The sequence below is a fragment of the Gallus gallus genome, chromosome 1 (assembly GCF_016699485.2).
Source record: "Gallus gallus isolate bGalGal1 chromosome 1, bGalGal1.mat.broiler.GRCg7b, whole genome shotgun sequence".
Classification (NCBI taxonomy): Eukaryota; Metazoa; Chordata; class Aves; order Galliformes; family Phasianidae; genus Gallus; species Gallus gallus.
The window spans coordinates 109593055-109607714 of NC_052532.1; the positions used below are offsets into that span (position 1 = coordinate 109593055).

The 14660-nt window shown below is 48.6% G+C and overlaps 1 protein-coding gene across 2 annotated transcripts in view; it reads left to right on the forward strand.

Annotated features, from left to right (window-relative positions):
• The first annotated feature begins 6311 nt into the window (after positions 1-6311).
• PDE9A (phosphodiesterase 9A) overlaps positions 6312-14660 on the forward strand; it is a 43118-nt gene continuing 34769 nt past the window's right edge. The window contains exon 1 of one of the 2 annotated variants that reach the window (XM_416748.8): positions 6312-6565. In XM_416748.8, coding sequence (XP_416748.3) covers positions 6497-6565 — 69 coding nt within the window. In that variant the 5' untranslated portion in view covers positions 6312-6496. Of the gene's footprint in view, positions 6566-6942; positions 7590-14660 lie in introns of those variants that run through there. The other variant, XM_046905873.1, reaches the window with a different exon arrangement.

A 14660-nucleotide genomic window follows, 5' to 3' on the forward strand; every position in this document is an offset into this window, starting at 1 on the left:
CCCTTGTGAACCTGTGTTGGCTATGACTAATGACTGCATTGTCTTTCAAGTGTTTTTCAATAACTCCCGGAATAATCTTCTCCATAATTTCACCGGGCACTGAAGGGGGACTGACAGGCCTATAATAGCCAGGGTTTTCTTTCTTACACGTCTTGAAAAATGGGACAACTTTCACCGGTTGACTGTAGCAATAGTTAATTTATGGTAACCCAGACATGTGAGACACCCAGGTGCACCTGTACACAGCAATGTACAGGCAAACCAAGCTGGCTTCTGAGAAGCAGCTCTTTAGACACAGGCACGCTTTGCCAAACACAGCTCCAATCTTGGTTGCTTGCTCCATGAACATGATGGTGTTTGCTTGGAGGAGGGGAGGAGAACGTGTGGAAGACAAATAAAAGCAGACCAAATGCACCACTTTATTAAGTGATGTGTTGCCTTTGGCCTTCTCCCTGCCAAATGCAAGGGATAAGTTCTCATAGGCTCCAAAGCAAGCAAGACTTGGCTACTCTGCAGAAATCATATTTTGCTGATAAGTAATTCTGTCTCTGTAGCTTTTCTTCTGCTCACTAGCACCATTCCTTGGGCAGTGGGATGGAGGAGAGCGGGGTTGCACTGCTGGCAGGAGAGGCAAATGGAAAACAGTGTGGAAACTGAGCCCCTGAGATGAAATGGGGCAGAGGAAAGAGCATGGAGCACTCCCAGCCAAGGTGAAGGTACAGGGCAGGTAGCAGGGAGCAGTGATCAGGGGATATGGAGAGGGAATGAGCAGCAAGAGAAACTGCATAAAGCAGAAGTGGAGGTAAAAGGAGTAGAGCTGGAAAGCAGAGCCAGCCACAACTTTGTTCACTTTTTAATGGAGGGCTGCTGGGTTTTTGTTGTTTTTCTTTATGCCCAGAAAATTTCTTCTCGGTTTCTTGTCAGTAAACTTATTTGCTGCCTATGAGAGGTTCATGCCTCTCTTTTGAGACAGTGACTGACAGCCAACGGTGCATTTTCATCAAACACTTGGGCAGAGGGAGAGAATCAGGGAGGAAGAAAGCTTCCCATTCGATGTCCAGATTGCGTGGCAGTGGCTGAAGATGAGAGGGTAAGGATTTAAAAACAAAGATTAAAAAAATCCAAAGTGAATCCAGTGAAAAACACTCAAAGGAGAAGGATAAAGAGAGGAGGGAAAAGGGAGAGGGTGAAAAACTAGGACAGAAACGTATCTGTGTTGCAGAAGATCGAGCCACTAATGAAGCCTCTCTGGGAGAAGTTTCCCAATAACAGCCAGCAGCTGAGGGCTGTTAGGGATGGCAGCAGGCTGCTGATGATCCCTGAGCTGCTCTCCTGGCAGCATACCAATAACCAATGCCCCCGTGCAGAAAAGGGAAAGTTGCTCTTGTTGTTCGGTGGTGGCCCTTGGCAAACCCTGATTTCCCTCAGGTGGCTGCTGGTCAGCCCATGGTTGTGCAATTTGTAGTGCCCATGGCTTGTTTCAAAGGACAATGGCCACGCAGTTGTGAAAAGACAGAGGGATTGCTGCCTTGGCCTCTGAGCCCCAGCCTGAGCAGGGCTGCCCCTCCAACAAGAAGGGCGCTGCTAAGGGAGTCTCATCACTCTGACACAGTTGAGGAAGCCGTGTTTATGGCACACATGTCAGCAGGACCTCGGGACATCAATCTGTTACACAAGGCTGTGGGTAGCACACAGGCCTGGAGATGAAAAGCAGCAATGAGCTCTGATGACTCCCAGAGGCAGAACAAGGGATGGAAAGGCTGACCACTGCCTGCCCCAGGGGGGTGCAGAAGGCACACCCAAACCCTGCATGTGGTCACCAACCTAGGATTAACCCAGGAGACAGGAGGAGGGCTTGGAAAGTGGTGTCTCTTGTCCCCTGTGTCACTGCAACTGTTCCCGAACCTGAAACCTGGACATAGTCTCCATGGTTCCTGGCTGCTGGACAGATGGCCTTTGGACACCCTGCCCTTGTGCCTGGAGGCTGGGTGGCCTCCTTGGGCAACAAACATGCTAAGTCCTTGTCTGTGCAGGATGTAGGAAGGGAAATACTGCCTTGAGCTGTTTTCCCTTACCTCTTGCAATATCTTGAACTTCAGCATTCACATCTCAACACAAATGTTGCTGGTCTTGGGGCTTGCTTGGGACCGTCTGAACAAGCAGGGGCTCAGGAAGAGGAGGGAGTGTGGGATGAGACACAGCACTGTGGTGCAAACTGAGGAGGAAGCTGCGTGGGACAGAACCAAACGGAGCAGGGTGAAAGGATAGTGAAATATACTGACCAAAATACAACTGTTTTCGTGCAAGGCCCGCCAGCCACTCCATAAGGCGCTTCCATTTCATTTCCTATAATACGTCAGCGCTGCCCCCTCTCCTGACCGTACCATCAATTGTATTCTATTTACTGTTTTCCTCAGGAACCGGAGCCTTGTTGTGGCGTGAAAGTCCCAGTTCAATTTTGTTCCTTGGTGAACATCTCTGGCTTTCAAACTTGCAGAGGAAAGCTCACGTACATGACCTGGATGAAGCAGCAAATTCAAAAAAAAAACAACAACAAAAAAAAAACAGAGATGAGTAAAAAGAAAGATCAGAAATGTGTTATTTGAAAGTAGACACTAATGATTTCTCATCTCATCTTCTGACTTGCTTTGGTCGTGACCTGTGGCTTCCAGCAATGTTGACGATGCTAATGGAGGGATGTATAATGGGTGATTGTCTAGGTAACGCTCTCCCAGGGAATGAATGGCGTCACTGAACTCAATCTAGTTTCAGAAACTGCAAAAGTGTTTAAAATGTCCTTATTTCATACAGCGTTCAGTTTTCTGCTACAGCAGAGGATTTTCAGCACTGCCTGGGCCCATGGAGCTTTTGTCATCTTTTTCACACTGTATCTGTGGCTCTGTTCTGGCCTCCCACACTAAAAGATGAGACATTTAATCTCTTGTATGGAGAAAATACAATGGACTTCTGCCCATTAGAGGAAACTGCACTGAAGGCTCTATGCAAACAGAAAAAATATGAGAAAATATGTGGGAAAGTGTTATGTGTGTCCCTTAATGCCGACCCACCAAAGGTTCACGTGGCTGTGCCTTTCGTGGAATCACAGAATTGCAGGGATTGGAAAGGAGACTCAAGAGATCATTGAGTCCAAACCCTCTGCTAAAGCAGGTACCCTGCAGTGAGTAGCACAGGTAGGCGTCCAGGCATTTTCCATGGCATGCTGGTTTGCCACAGCTGAGGAACCATCTCCCACCCAGTGCCCTCAGTTTGTCAACACATCCAGCCTGCTGAGCAGTCCCACCCGTGCAGAGCAACTTTTCCCAGCCATCGTATCTCTTCCAGTACAGTTCCTTCTCTCTTCCCATGTCACCTCTTTCACCTAGAAGCATGCAGACCTCCTTTCCCCAGGCCCCCATCCCATGCACACACAAGGCTGGTGCCAATGTCAGTCGCCTTTTGTTAATCCTGGGGTTGTCACAAAACTTCAGGATGTCTGCTTGTCAGAGAAATGGAAAGCGTTGATAGGCGCTGAGAGCTGAGCAGCACTGAGCTGTTCAGATGGCAGCAACCCAGAATATGCATCTGAGGATACTTTACTTTCCCATGCTGTGTAAAACGCCAGGCAGTTTTCGCCCAGTAGAGCCCTGGGTTGCTTACCTCCTGTTTGGGAGCGCAAGCTGTGGTCCCCCATTCAGACTTGCTTGCCAAGAACACGAGCCAACCTTGTCCAGTAGAGGGAATTTACTTTTCCACTTCTTGGCTCTCAGCCCTCTAAATGATGTAACAAGTGACTCCAGACACAGTTAATTTCATTTACATTTTCCCCGTCAGCTATTGAAGGTTCCAGTCGGATCTGCTGATTTCTTCCACAACCTTATGAAAACACAGATTTTATAGCTGGGCTTTCCCAGAAGCTCTGCAACAGGGCTCCAGCATGCTGGCTGCATCTGCCATTAGTGGTTGGCTAGGGTTTGTGTGTGCGTGCATGCATCTCATCCTTCACACAGTATACAGCTGGGCCAAAGGCGAGGTTGCAAGGCACTTGGGGACTCTTGGATCCATGAAAATACTTCAAATGAAGGTCTTGGAACAGAGAGCTGGATTACGGAGATGGGACTGGGAAACTAAGAGGGGGAAGTGGAAAGCAGAGAGCTTTCATGAAGTGAAAGAATCACCTGTGGCCTGGGACTGCTCTTCATCCAATCACAGACCACTTGGGGTTGGAAGAGCCCTCTGGGTCCATCTGGGCCAAGCCCAGCTCCAGCAGGGACACCCAGAGCAGGGTACCCAGGCCCACATCCAGTTGGGTTTTGATGGTCTCTGAGGAGGAGACCCCACAGCCTCTGGGCAGCCTGTGCCAGTGCTCCATCACCTGCACTGTGAGAAATTGTTTCCAAATGTTTAGATAGATCCTCCTGTATTCTAGTTTGCCATGCCCTATTCTAGCCCATGGCCTCTTGTCTTTCTCCAAGCCAGTACTTCACACATGGATAAGTGTGTGTCTTTCCCATGATTTGAGCTGGCATCTGAAAGTTTCAAGCCAATGAGGTGCTGGCACAGGTTGCCCAGAGAGGCAGTGGATGCCCTGTCCCTGGAGACATTCAAGGTCAGGCTGGATGGGACTCTGAGGAACCTGATGTAGCTGTATGTGTCCCTGTTCATTGCGGGGCAGTTGGACCAGATGACCTTTAAGGGTCCCTTCTGATCCAGATGATCTGTCATTCTGTTCTGTAATTGTAGAAGCAAGAACCACTGGTACCAGAATTTTAACAATGACTGTAAACATAGTAAAGAGCCTATTATCGCTGTGGTGGCCAGCATTGTTGTATTAAAGAGCAAGGCTGCACCCACAGTGAACAAAGCTGCACCTCTAGCCCATGAGGCTGCATATCTCACACCCTGGACTCCAGCCCAGCCATGTCAGAACATGCTGCAGTTGCCTGTCAGCCCATGTCTCTGGGGCTTTGCTGTGGAATGTGGGCCATGTGCATGATCATGGCTGCTGAGATGACCAAGAAATGGAGCTGGAGCTACGAGCAAGGTGAGGAACTGAACTGCTACACGGTGAGGGCTCAATACAGGATTTCGAGGTCCAGATAGACAGATTATATAAAGGCCTCAGTGTTAGCAATCTCTAATTAGCATCAAATATGATCATTTCCAGGCCTGGTCCTGTGGAAACCTGACAGCATATAAAAGAAATGTGCAAAGAAGCCAGTAAAAATTTCCACACACAGAAAAGTCCTACGCTTTCCGTAGGCATACAGAAAAGAGTTAAAGCTGAACTGAAGAAGTCAGTTTCTGCCATAGACACGATGGAGGAGCTCATACTGCTGTAACCAGCAGTTCAGTCATTAGCAGCCCTGACTCGTGGTGGCAAAAAATATCCCAAGAGAAGCAAAACAGAAAGAGCAGGAAAGGAGAGAGCGGCTGATAAAACATCCAGTGGGATAGCCAATGGGACAATCAGTGACATAGTCTGTAGGACAGTTAATGGGATATCTGATAGAATGACCAATAGGATGGCCAATGGGATAGCCGGTGGGATGCTCTACAGCCCTACAGGGCTCTCTCCCGAAAGCTTCAGAAAAAAAAAAGGTGAAGGCCCCAGAAAAAGCAACTCTCAGCCACACCGTGCTCACAGCCTGTGCCATGCAAGGGCAGAGGAGTGGCTGTCTCCAGGTCGTCTCCCCTCTGTGACCCAGCGTTACCACCGCTGATCTTCCAGCTGCCAGTGAGCATGGACACAGCGGAGTGGTGTGGACACACAGCAGATGACACCTGGTGTCTTCTCAGAGGGTTGGCCATCGTGCGCTTTGCTCCCCTCTGGCTTTTTGGCTACACCTTGGATGTGCTTCCCAGGATGCTTTGCACTCCCCATTCCTTCAGGAGAGAGTACGGGCTTTGTGTTTCCTTCGTGCTTTTGGGACTCGCAGCTGTATGGCCACAGCTTTCCCTTTCCATCTTTCCCTTTCCATGTAACAATGTCAGGAGGGGTGTGGAAATCAAACTGCATGGTTTTGGCGAAGGCAGCCCCCGCGGGTGGATAAGGGTACCTCCAGCCTGCTGACACTGAGAGTGTCAGCACTGATTAGCAATTACGGTCCCGTCTCAACACACAAATGAATGACATCTCTCAGCACGCTGATGGAGGAGGTCTCCCCCCCCCCCCCCGTCCATAAGTGCCATTCGGCTTGGCGTGTACCACGGGAATGCCAAAAAGGGCTGTTGCCATGGGAATGGACGCGTCTGGAGCCACGTCCCCTCCTGCCCACGGCAGCTGGATGCGGAGGGGAGCACCACGGGAAGGAGGTGGCGGGGAGACGGGCACAAACAACGCGTGCACGTTAGAGGAGGGACCTTCCCAGAATGAGAGTGCCGTGGGACACAGCGGAGCGGGGACACCGAGCTGCCAGGCAGCGGTGGCTCAGCCTGGTGGGATAAGCCTTGTTTTCCGCTCTGGTGGGAAGCCCGGTAAAAGCCCAACTGTAGCAAGATGGGATCTGCCTCTTCAACTTACCGGCCCAAGTGTATTTATTTGGATATTGATGGAAGAATTCAAAAGGTACTTTCGCTGTTTTTCACTGAGCGGCGTCTCCGGACGCGGCGGTGGTGCAGGCGGTGTGTGCACTGAGCGCCCTATTCCTGCACGGCGAGTCGGACGCGCGATGCATTCAGCCTCTGTTCAAAGGGAGGGGGGTCTGGAGAGGCTTCTGATTTTTATTTAAAGGGGAAGGGGGCAGCCGGCGGCCCGTGAGCACCCGGTGCGGCTGGCAGGATCCTGACAGAGGTGCGGGACCCCTCTCTGAGAGCAGCCTCCCGATAGTTTGCAAAGTTTTGCCTGCAGAGTGATGCCGAAGGGCACGGAGCTGTGTGGGATTGCCTGGCCGGGGGGTGAGTTTTCCTAGGGAGAAGCTACAGGGCGGGCAGGTGCCGGGTGCTGCTGTGCGGCAGCGGTGCGGGAGCCCCCGCCGCACTTGTGAAGCCGTTCGTCAGTATCGATAGACGTTAATAGGATCTCGAGCTCCCGTTCCCCACCTGGCTTAGCCAAGGGCCACGGCACAGGGGAAGCCGTGGGGGAAGCGTGTTCTGGCTGAAGGACAGAGCTCACGCCATTCAGGAGAGAGCCCGGAGCTTTTAGACAGAAAAATGCTTTGGCATTCCTGCAAGTCCGTCCTCTTTTCCTTCTTTCTGCCGACAGTTCCTTGGCCACAGAGCGAATGAATGCCTTTCATGCACCAAAGCTAAAGCCACCAAGAGGCTCACGAGCAACTCAGCTCTGACTTCCAGAATTCCTCGTCCCCCCCGTGCTCCTGCTTGGAGTTCCTTTCACACATCTGTGCTGTTCGTTGCCCCTTTAAAAAGAAACAGCAAAGATGCCCTTCCCCATCCCTCCTTTCTCCTGTATCAGTGTATCCAGGCAAAGGCAGAGCTAGCAGCCCCTGCGGTCCCCTGTCACTGCCTGGGGGACCCCCGCAGCCTCACTGCATGGGCACCGCCGTCGGAAAGAGGGCCCTGGGGAGGCTGCTGCTGGGAGAGCGCGCTTCCAGAGGTGTCAGTCAATCGCAATGGCTGTCATTTCCACTGGGGTGAGTTTATAAACAAGAGCGTTTCTCAGAGCCTTTCTCTGGAGAGTACTTTTGTCACCGAAAACACAGGAGAAACCAAAGCGCACGGGCAAGCAAATGAAAACCCAGCCAGCGTTAAGTATTATTTTTCTTTTCTGGCCTGATAAACGTTATCTGTTTCTTTTGTCAGATGTGAAATTCCATCTGTGCAGTGTTTGGAAGGATTCCTGCTGTAAACATACTGCTTAAATGGGGGTTCACCCAGGGGTAAGCAGGGCATAGCGCTGATCCTCATGCCTCCTCGGTAACAACATGGCTAGGACAAAAAGCAGCCCTTAATCTTCTGAGGAATGCGGTATTGGAGACTTCTAAAGGGAACTCATTAAATCAATGCTGAGCCGGTAATGAGGTATGAGCTTCATTAGAGCAGGCCTTGCTGAGTTTGAAAGTGCTCAGCTCCAACTTGCAGCTGACTTGCTGGGTCTGGCAGAGCCCTGTAACAGGGCTGCCCATGCTACAGGACCTCGGGTCACACTGATGACTTTAGGGGTCATTGTTTGCCCTCTGCACCGGAGGAAAGGAAGGGATGCCCCAGGCTCAAAGGGTGGCCGCCACCCCTGGGAGCCTACACTTTGCAGATGAACACTGGGAAATGCCCTGCAGCAAGCGCTGAGCTGAGCTAAGTAGGTTTGTGTGTCATCTGGTCCAGAGAGGTACAGTGAGGAGGGGAAAGGGATGTGGTTTAGTGCTTTGCTGAAATGGTCAGAGCTGGAGGAGAGTTTGGTGGCATTTAATAGATGCAGTCCATGGGACAAACAGGGCAGGATTACCAATGTCAGAGCCCACAACACAAGGGGTGGCTTCTGCATCCGCCAGGAGAAGGCTTCTGGATGTGGCTCTGGGCAGCCTGGTCTAGTGGTTGGCAACCCTGCACATAGCAGGGGTGTTGAAACTCGATGATCATTGTGGTCCTTTTCAACCCAGGCCATTCTATGATTATGATTCAGGATGATGGTAGCTGTGTCCTGGCCAAGGGACATGGAACAGGCCCCTTGGAGGAGGAAGAGCTGTGAATGTGGAGGGAATAGACCAGTCAGGCTGCTGGAGGAGGGAGATCAAAGGGTTTGCAGTGCTACAGAGCCAGTGCCCTGCACAGGGCATCTTCAAAGAGGCCATTTGTTCTCAGGGCTGAACGACAAATGGGGTTTTAGCGTAATTCATCAGTGTCTCACCAGTGCCTACGCAACGTGGATGCACACCTGGGGGAATCAGCGCTACAGAATTTATCTGTTTCTAAAGGATGCTCTTTCCCAGAGATATATAAAAGTTCCTAAGGCACTTCCCTGGTCACTCACATCCCTCTGTGCAGTGCATGCACATCCAAGGCTTCACGTAGCTAAGAAACACACCTGTGTCCCCCTCACGCACAGCCAGGCCTGCTTCAGCCAAAGGAGAAGACAACGGAGTGCGGAATCGTGCCCGTGTTTCACGGAAGATAAGGAGACCTCACAGCAGACAGAGATTTCTCCTCAATCCCAGAGTGCCACTAGATGGGGTCGAGCACCCAACCCCCCCATCTGCCGGCTGAGAAGCCTGAAAAACTCCAGCAAGCCACCAACTGCAGCTCTGCTGTCTTATTTTCCTTCACAACGTCATTAACCCTTTGGCTGCTTTTAAAAGAAAAAAATCCTATTGACTGTTTCGAGTTAAAAGTCTATTAGCATGAAAATCACACCCATATATATATATATATATTATATATTTCTTCTTTTCCACACAGAAATGACTGGGGAGCACTTGGTTTTGAGCTCTGAGATTAAAGGGGTGAGAGCAGAGCCAGTCAGTGGCCACGTTCCCAGGTGGGTGGGTGGCTTCATGGCTCTCACTTCCAAATGTCAAAGGGTGGTGGCTTTGCTCGCGCGGTTGTGAGGAGCTGCTCTGAGAAAATGCTTGACTTGAGAGGATTTCTGTTTCCAGTGTCTTAATCAACATCATATTTGAAACGAGGATGGAAAGTCAAATGGGTACAAGAGCCTGAATGAACTGGAAAAATGAGGACCGCCGACTTTGTCAGCGAGTCAAGGCAATCACTCGGCGGTATTTCTTCCCCTTCACAAAGCAAGTAAAGAATTTTGGAGCCATTTTACTGGCTCACTGAGTCATTCTGGATGCCGAGCAGAGTAATTAGCTCTCTCCTCCTCAGAAAAATGTACTTTTCCCCGTGCCTACCAAGCGAACCCGTTGAGCAGCACACCCAGATATCCACAGCTCTTGCTCCCCTTGGCCTGAGACGCACAAAGGGAACAAAGCGAAGCGATTGCGTTTTGGTGTTGCAGTTGTTGCATTGAAATGTCAGCGTATGGGAATAGTTTCTGTCATGTGAGCTTTTCTTTTTAATTAGAGCAGCAGCCACTGTGGTATAAATGCCTAGACTCCAGCAAACCCAACAGATTTTTCCAAAGCTTGCCGCGCTATTTTTAACGCACCGAACTGAATTCAGATTAAAAACAAAACGCAGCCAAAAAATAGTGGCTTGATGATCAGTTCAAGGCCATTGAATGTCTTTGTATCCCTAATTGCTGCAAGACAGTTCCCGTGATTCTCTTAGCAAGTCATTCACAGGTTCCTCCAATGCCAAAATCCTTTGTAGACTCTTCTGTGAGGCTTCACTATGTATCTGTGGGACCGAGGCCATTTTCCTATGACTGGCAGGTCTCTGCGGGCAATGGAGGGTGTGAGGTAGTGCATCCGGAGCCTGGCCAGCACTCTTGACCAATGCTGGCTCTGTGACTGAAGCTGGCCCTGGTGAGCCCAAGGCAGCTGCTGGATGTTCTTGTAAAGCAGCAAAAAGGAACAGCAGCGTCTCTCAGACTCCAGCATGTTACAGCGTGTGAGGAGTACGTAAACGTTTGAAAAAGTAAAAATGGCTTCAAAACAGGCTTTTTTAAAAATGCCATAAAATGTTATACTGGAGGCCATTTTCTCTTCCCTTTCCTCTCCTCTCTATCCTCCCCAGCTAGTGGTATTTGTTGCAGTCCATCCTCATGCAAAGGTTTAACAACCTTCCATTAGTGGTACCGAAGTTTTTGGACAAGCAAACCATACCAACGTATGTTCCTCACATGCTCAGGGTAGTAGAAACAAGAAGAAAGCATTTTGTTTCTAGCACTTTTGCCATTAAACTCTACAGCTACCAACTGGCCTTTCACCTCTCACTGCTTTTCCTTGCTGTATTGACTAAGATCACATGTCTAAAAGCCTTATATTATTAACCATGCTGGAATGTCAGACATCATTATTTTTGTGAATAATTTTGGAACAAACAGCCTAGCTTCATTCACATTTAGTGAGGACATTTGGTGTCAAAGCATCCTCGTTACCTAGTTTACAAAATACTTTGAGCCTAATGCATTAGAGTGCTACAGGGTTAATTGTGCTTAGTACTCCATTAGAAGCTATTGTGTGCCCTTTCTGTGTTAATAGAAGCTAGAGCATGAACATTTCAGTCACTTGTCAAAGGTTGAAATATTTCTATGTCTGGTATAAAAACTAAAAAAATTCAGCTCAGCTTCTCAAAATCAGCCTTGCTAGTTCCTGGTTGCATTCTGTCATTAGTGCTGCAGGACTGAATATTGACAGTATGTCTCTTAGTATAGTCAGTAGATTGCAAAAAGCTCTCCTTAATGTAACTTCCTTTCTCTACGTACCCTCAAAAAATCAATGAGGTCCTTCCTTGTAGTGACAGAGCCCATTTCTGCCATGCTGTCCCTCTCAATGAACTTCCATACCATTGCATCATGAACATTTTCTCTTTCCTCAAAAGAAAAAAAATCTCTTTCCTAAAAAGAGAAAGACCTCCTTTCCCATAGCGTTCTGTTCAGGAATGTTATAATGGATGGGAACCATGACTTACCACATAGCCACATGCCTCAGTTCTGCCTGAGTCCTATTTCTCATTTCAGCGCAATGTATATAAGCAGAAAACCAATAGGCATCACCCTACCTAAACCTAAACCGTAGTCATCTAAGAGTCAGTGGTGACTACTCCAAGCTAGTCATGTGAGTTCCCCCAGAGGCACTGGGGAGGAGGGTGGTATCTCCAGAGGATGATTCATCCAGTCTTAAACTGGATTTTGGAGACACGTGGGCTGATTATCCCTTTGGAATTATGTAGCCCTCTTCCTCTACTGACAATATTCATTAGACTCAGTGTCTGGACAGGCAACGTAGATGAGACACTTCACCTGTAAACACTTAGTTACGTGAGATGAATCCCATTGTACATTTCACTCAGGTATCATGGTGAAATGAATGATGTCCAGACACTACACAGCTCAAAGTTAGGTGCAAATCAGTGGGGTTGTGGAGCAGTCTTACCTTGAGACATTGAGGGTTAGGCTGTACAGGGCTCTGAGCAACCTGGTGTCATTAGGTGTTAGGTGCCATAAGGTGTTATAGGTGTCATTAAGTGTTCGTTGCAGGGGAGTTGGACTAGATGGCCTCTAAGGGTCCCTTCCTACACACACACAATAAAAAGCTACGATTCTATGATGAGCTCTGGACAGTGAAAGTAAAATGTCTGCCACATTCCTCACTGCCTAACCCAGACAGAGTTTGGAGAGTTCAGGGGGAGTTTTTATTTTTGTTTGGATTCTTGGCCAAGGGCCCTTGCTCTTTCTTTCTCATACAGGCCTATGCATGCACACACTTATTTTTTGTTCCCCTCTTAGTGAAGCTCCTTACAGCATCTAACAGATGGCAAAGCTGGCAAACTATTTTTAATACTGTCTAACATTTGAAGCTCAGCAAAATGGAGAGATTTCACAAATACCTGCTGTTAATTATTGCAAGGGAAAAAAATACACAGATATCTTTGAGGTAGCCGGGCTCATGTTATAATATTTGTATCTGAATTTAAAGAAGAAGCCTGAGAGATGTTTAGATGCAGGTTGTTAGGTAAGGCTTCTGCTGAATATCAGGAACAGTGCCTGATAAAGTAGATGCTCTTATCACTATTTTTTGAGGAAGATCTATTTGCTTACAGGTCTGAAAAATTAGTTTCTATCAATGATTTCTGCAGAGCGTTACCTAAGAGCTCTGGATCCTGTTTCACTTTGATATGGACAACAAATACTGCTGGAGAGAAAGGGAAAACCACAATGAAAAGATCCACATCAGCCCTCTGTCTTGTTTAGAAATCCTCCATGAAAGCTGCTGCAACAGAAGCAGCAACAATTTCCATAGTCCATGTGAGATACATAACAGAGTTTTACCAGACTCTTCTCTGACACATATCTTTCAGTCTCATTAGTCAAAGATTATCATTTCAGATTGCTTTAACTCCACTCTTTCAGCCCTGACTCGGAACATTGCTCACTGGGAGGAATGAAAAATCACCAGCAAGTGCTAAAAATCTTGAATACAGCAAGCAAAAGGAATTGAGATTACACACTGGGGATAGACCGGCTTTGAAAATGTTCCTGTATTATTCACTGAGGAGTTTTAGTAGGGTAAAAAAACAAACAAATGCTAGTTAAATACTTGGAAAACTCAATTACCAACAATACATCAGGACAGGATAACGCTCTGGACAGGGTTTGCAGTGTACAGAGAGGATTAACTGTTCTCAGGATCAAATATAGAGCAGAAATTGGATTTGTAGGCCATGTTCTTACCCATCCTATCTCATAGCAAAATATAATGTGATTAGTTGGAAACTGGTATGTCATAGAGTGAGCACTGTGGTCTCGTAACGATAACTCTATCACGACCCTCAATATTAAAGTAGTTCTCTGAGCAAGAAAGCCAGACAGATACCAGCGGTCTTAATCTCTACTCCTTTTAAAATCCTTATCCCCTGCCAAAAGTGGATGCTATGGGTCAAGAGAGAATGACCTGTCAGAGGAAGAGCTTCCAAAAAGTGCAGAACTTTCTCCAGGACAGAGAGCAGCCTCCAGTTTCAGCCCACAGAAGAGATCTCTGAGCCGGGAGCCATGCATCACTCTTGAGCCATGCTGTCCTACTTCACAGTTACTGCATGCTTCATCAACATCTTATTTCCACTCCAAAAAGCCTCAGTTATTATTCATTATTCATCATTTTTTCCCCCTTTTCTTCACATTACTCTCAAAAGCAGGCAGAGTGTAACACCCACTTGAATCATGTGGCTACTTCTTGGTCTTGGTGTAGAGTTACTGAAATGACAATATTGGGGTTCCCATCTCTCCTCTTCCTTGCAAGAGGTACATCAGCAATTGCAGCCCTGGCTTCTTTGGGCTGTGTTGACCTGTGTCAAACTCTGCGCTTTTCCGATGCATGATCTAGGGAAACATGTAAAAACCCACCACCACAGCTCTATAAACTGGTGCTTCTCCTGCCTTTGGTCTCCGTTGAGCTCCACAGCAAGGTCCCAGTCCTGCTCAATGCAGTGCTATCTTCCAGTGCTGGGTGTTATTGCAGGGACTGGAGTTCTGGGACGTCAAAGGGCTATGAGGATGGGGAAGGCTCTGAGGGCAAGGTGTGTGAGGAGCAGCTGAGGCCCCTCAGTGTGCTCAGCGCAGAGCAGAGGAGCTGAGGGGAGGCCTGATGGCGGCTGCAGCTCCTCACAGGGAGCGGAGGGGCAGCGCTGAGCTCTGCTCTGTGTGACAGCGACAGGGCCCGAGGGAACGGCATGGAGCTGTGTCAGGGGAGGGGCAGCTGGGGGTTAGGGACAGGGGCTGCACCACAGGGCGGTGGGCATGGAACGGGCTGCCCAGGGCTGTGGGCACGGCCCCGAGTGCCAGAATTCAGAGAGCTTCTGGACAGCACTTCCAGAAATACTGTCTGATTTTTGTTTTTGCTGTGTGGAGCCTGGAGTTGGACTCTATGATCCTTGTTGGGTTTCTTCTTAACTGGAATGTTCTGTGATCCTATGATCATGGCAGTGGCTTGCCACCCAGGATAAGAACAGGGACCTAATAAAGACAAGGACTTTGGGTCAGAGAGAGCTGCGACAGGACTGAAGGGTGGTGAAGTCCCTCAACACTGACTGTGAACCTGGGTCAGAGCTATGACCCGTGCCAGTAAAATATCACCATGGAGACGTGGACCAAA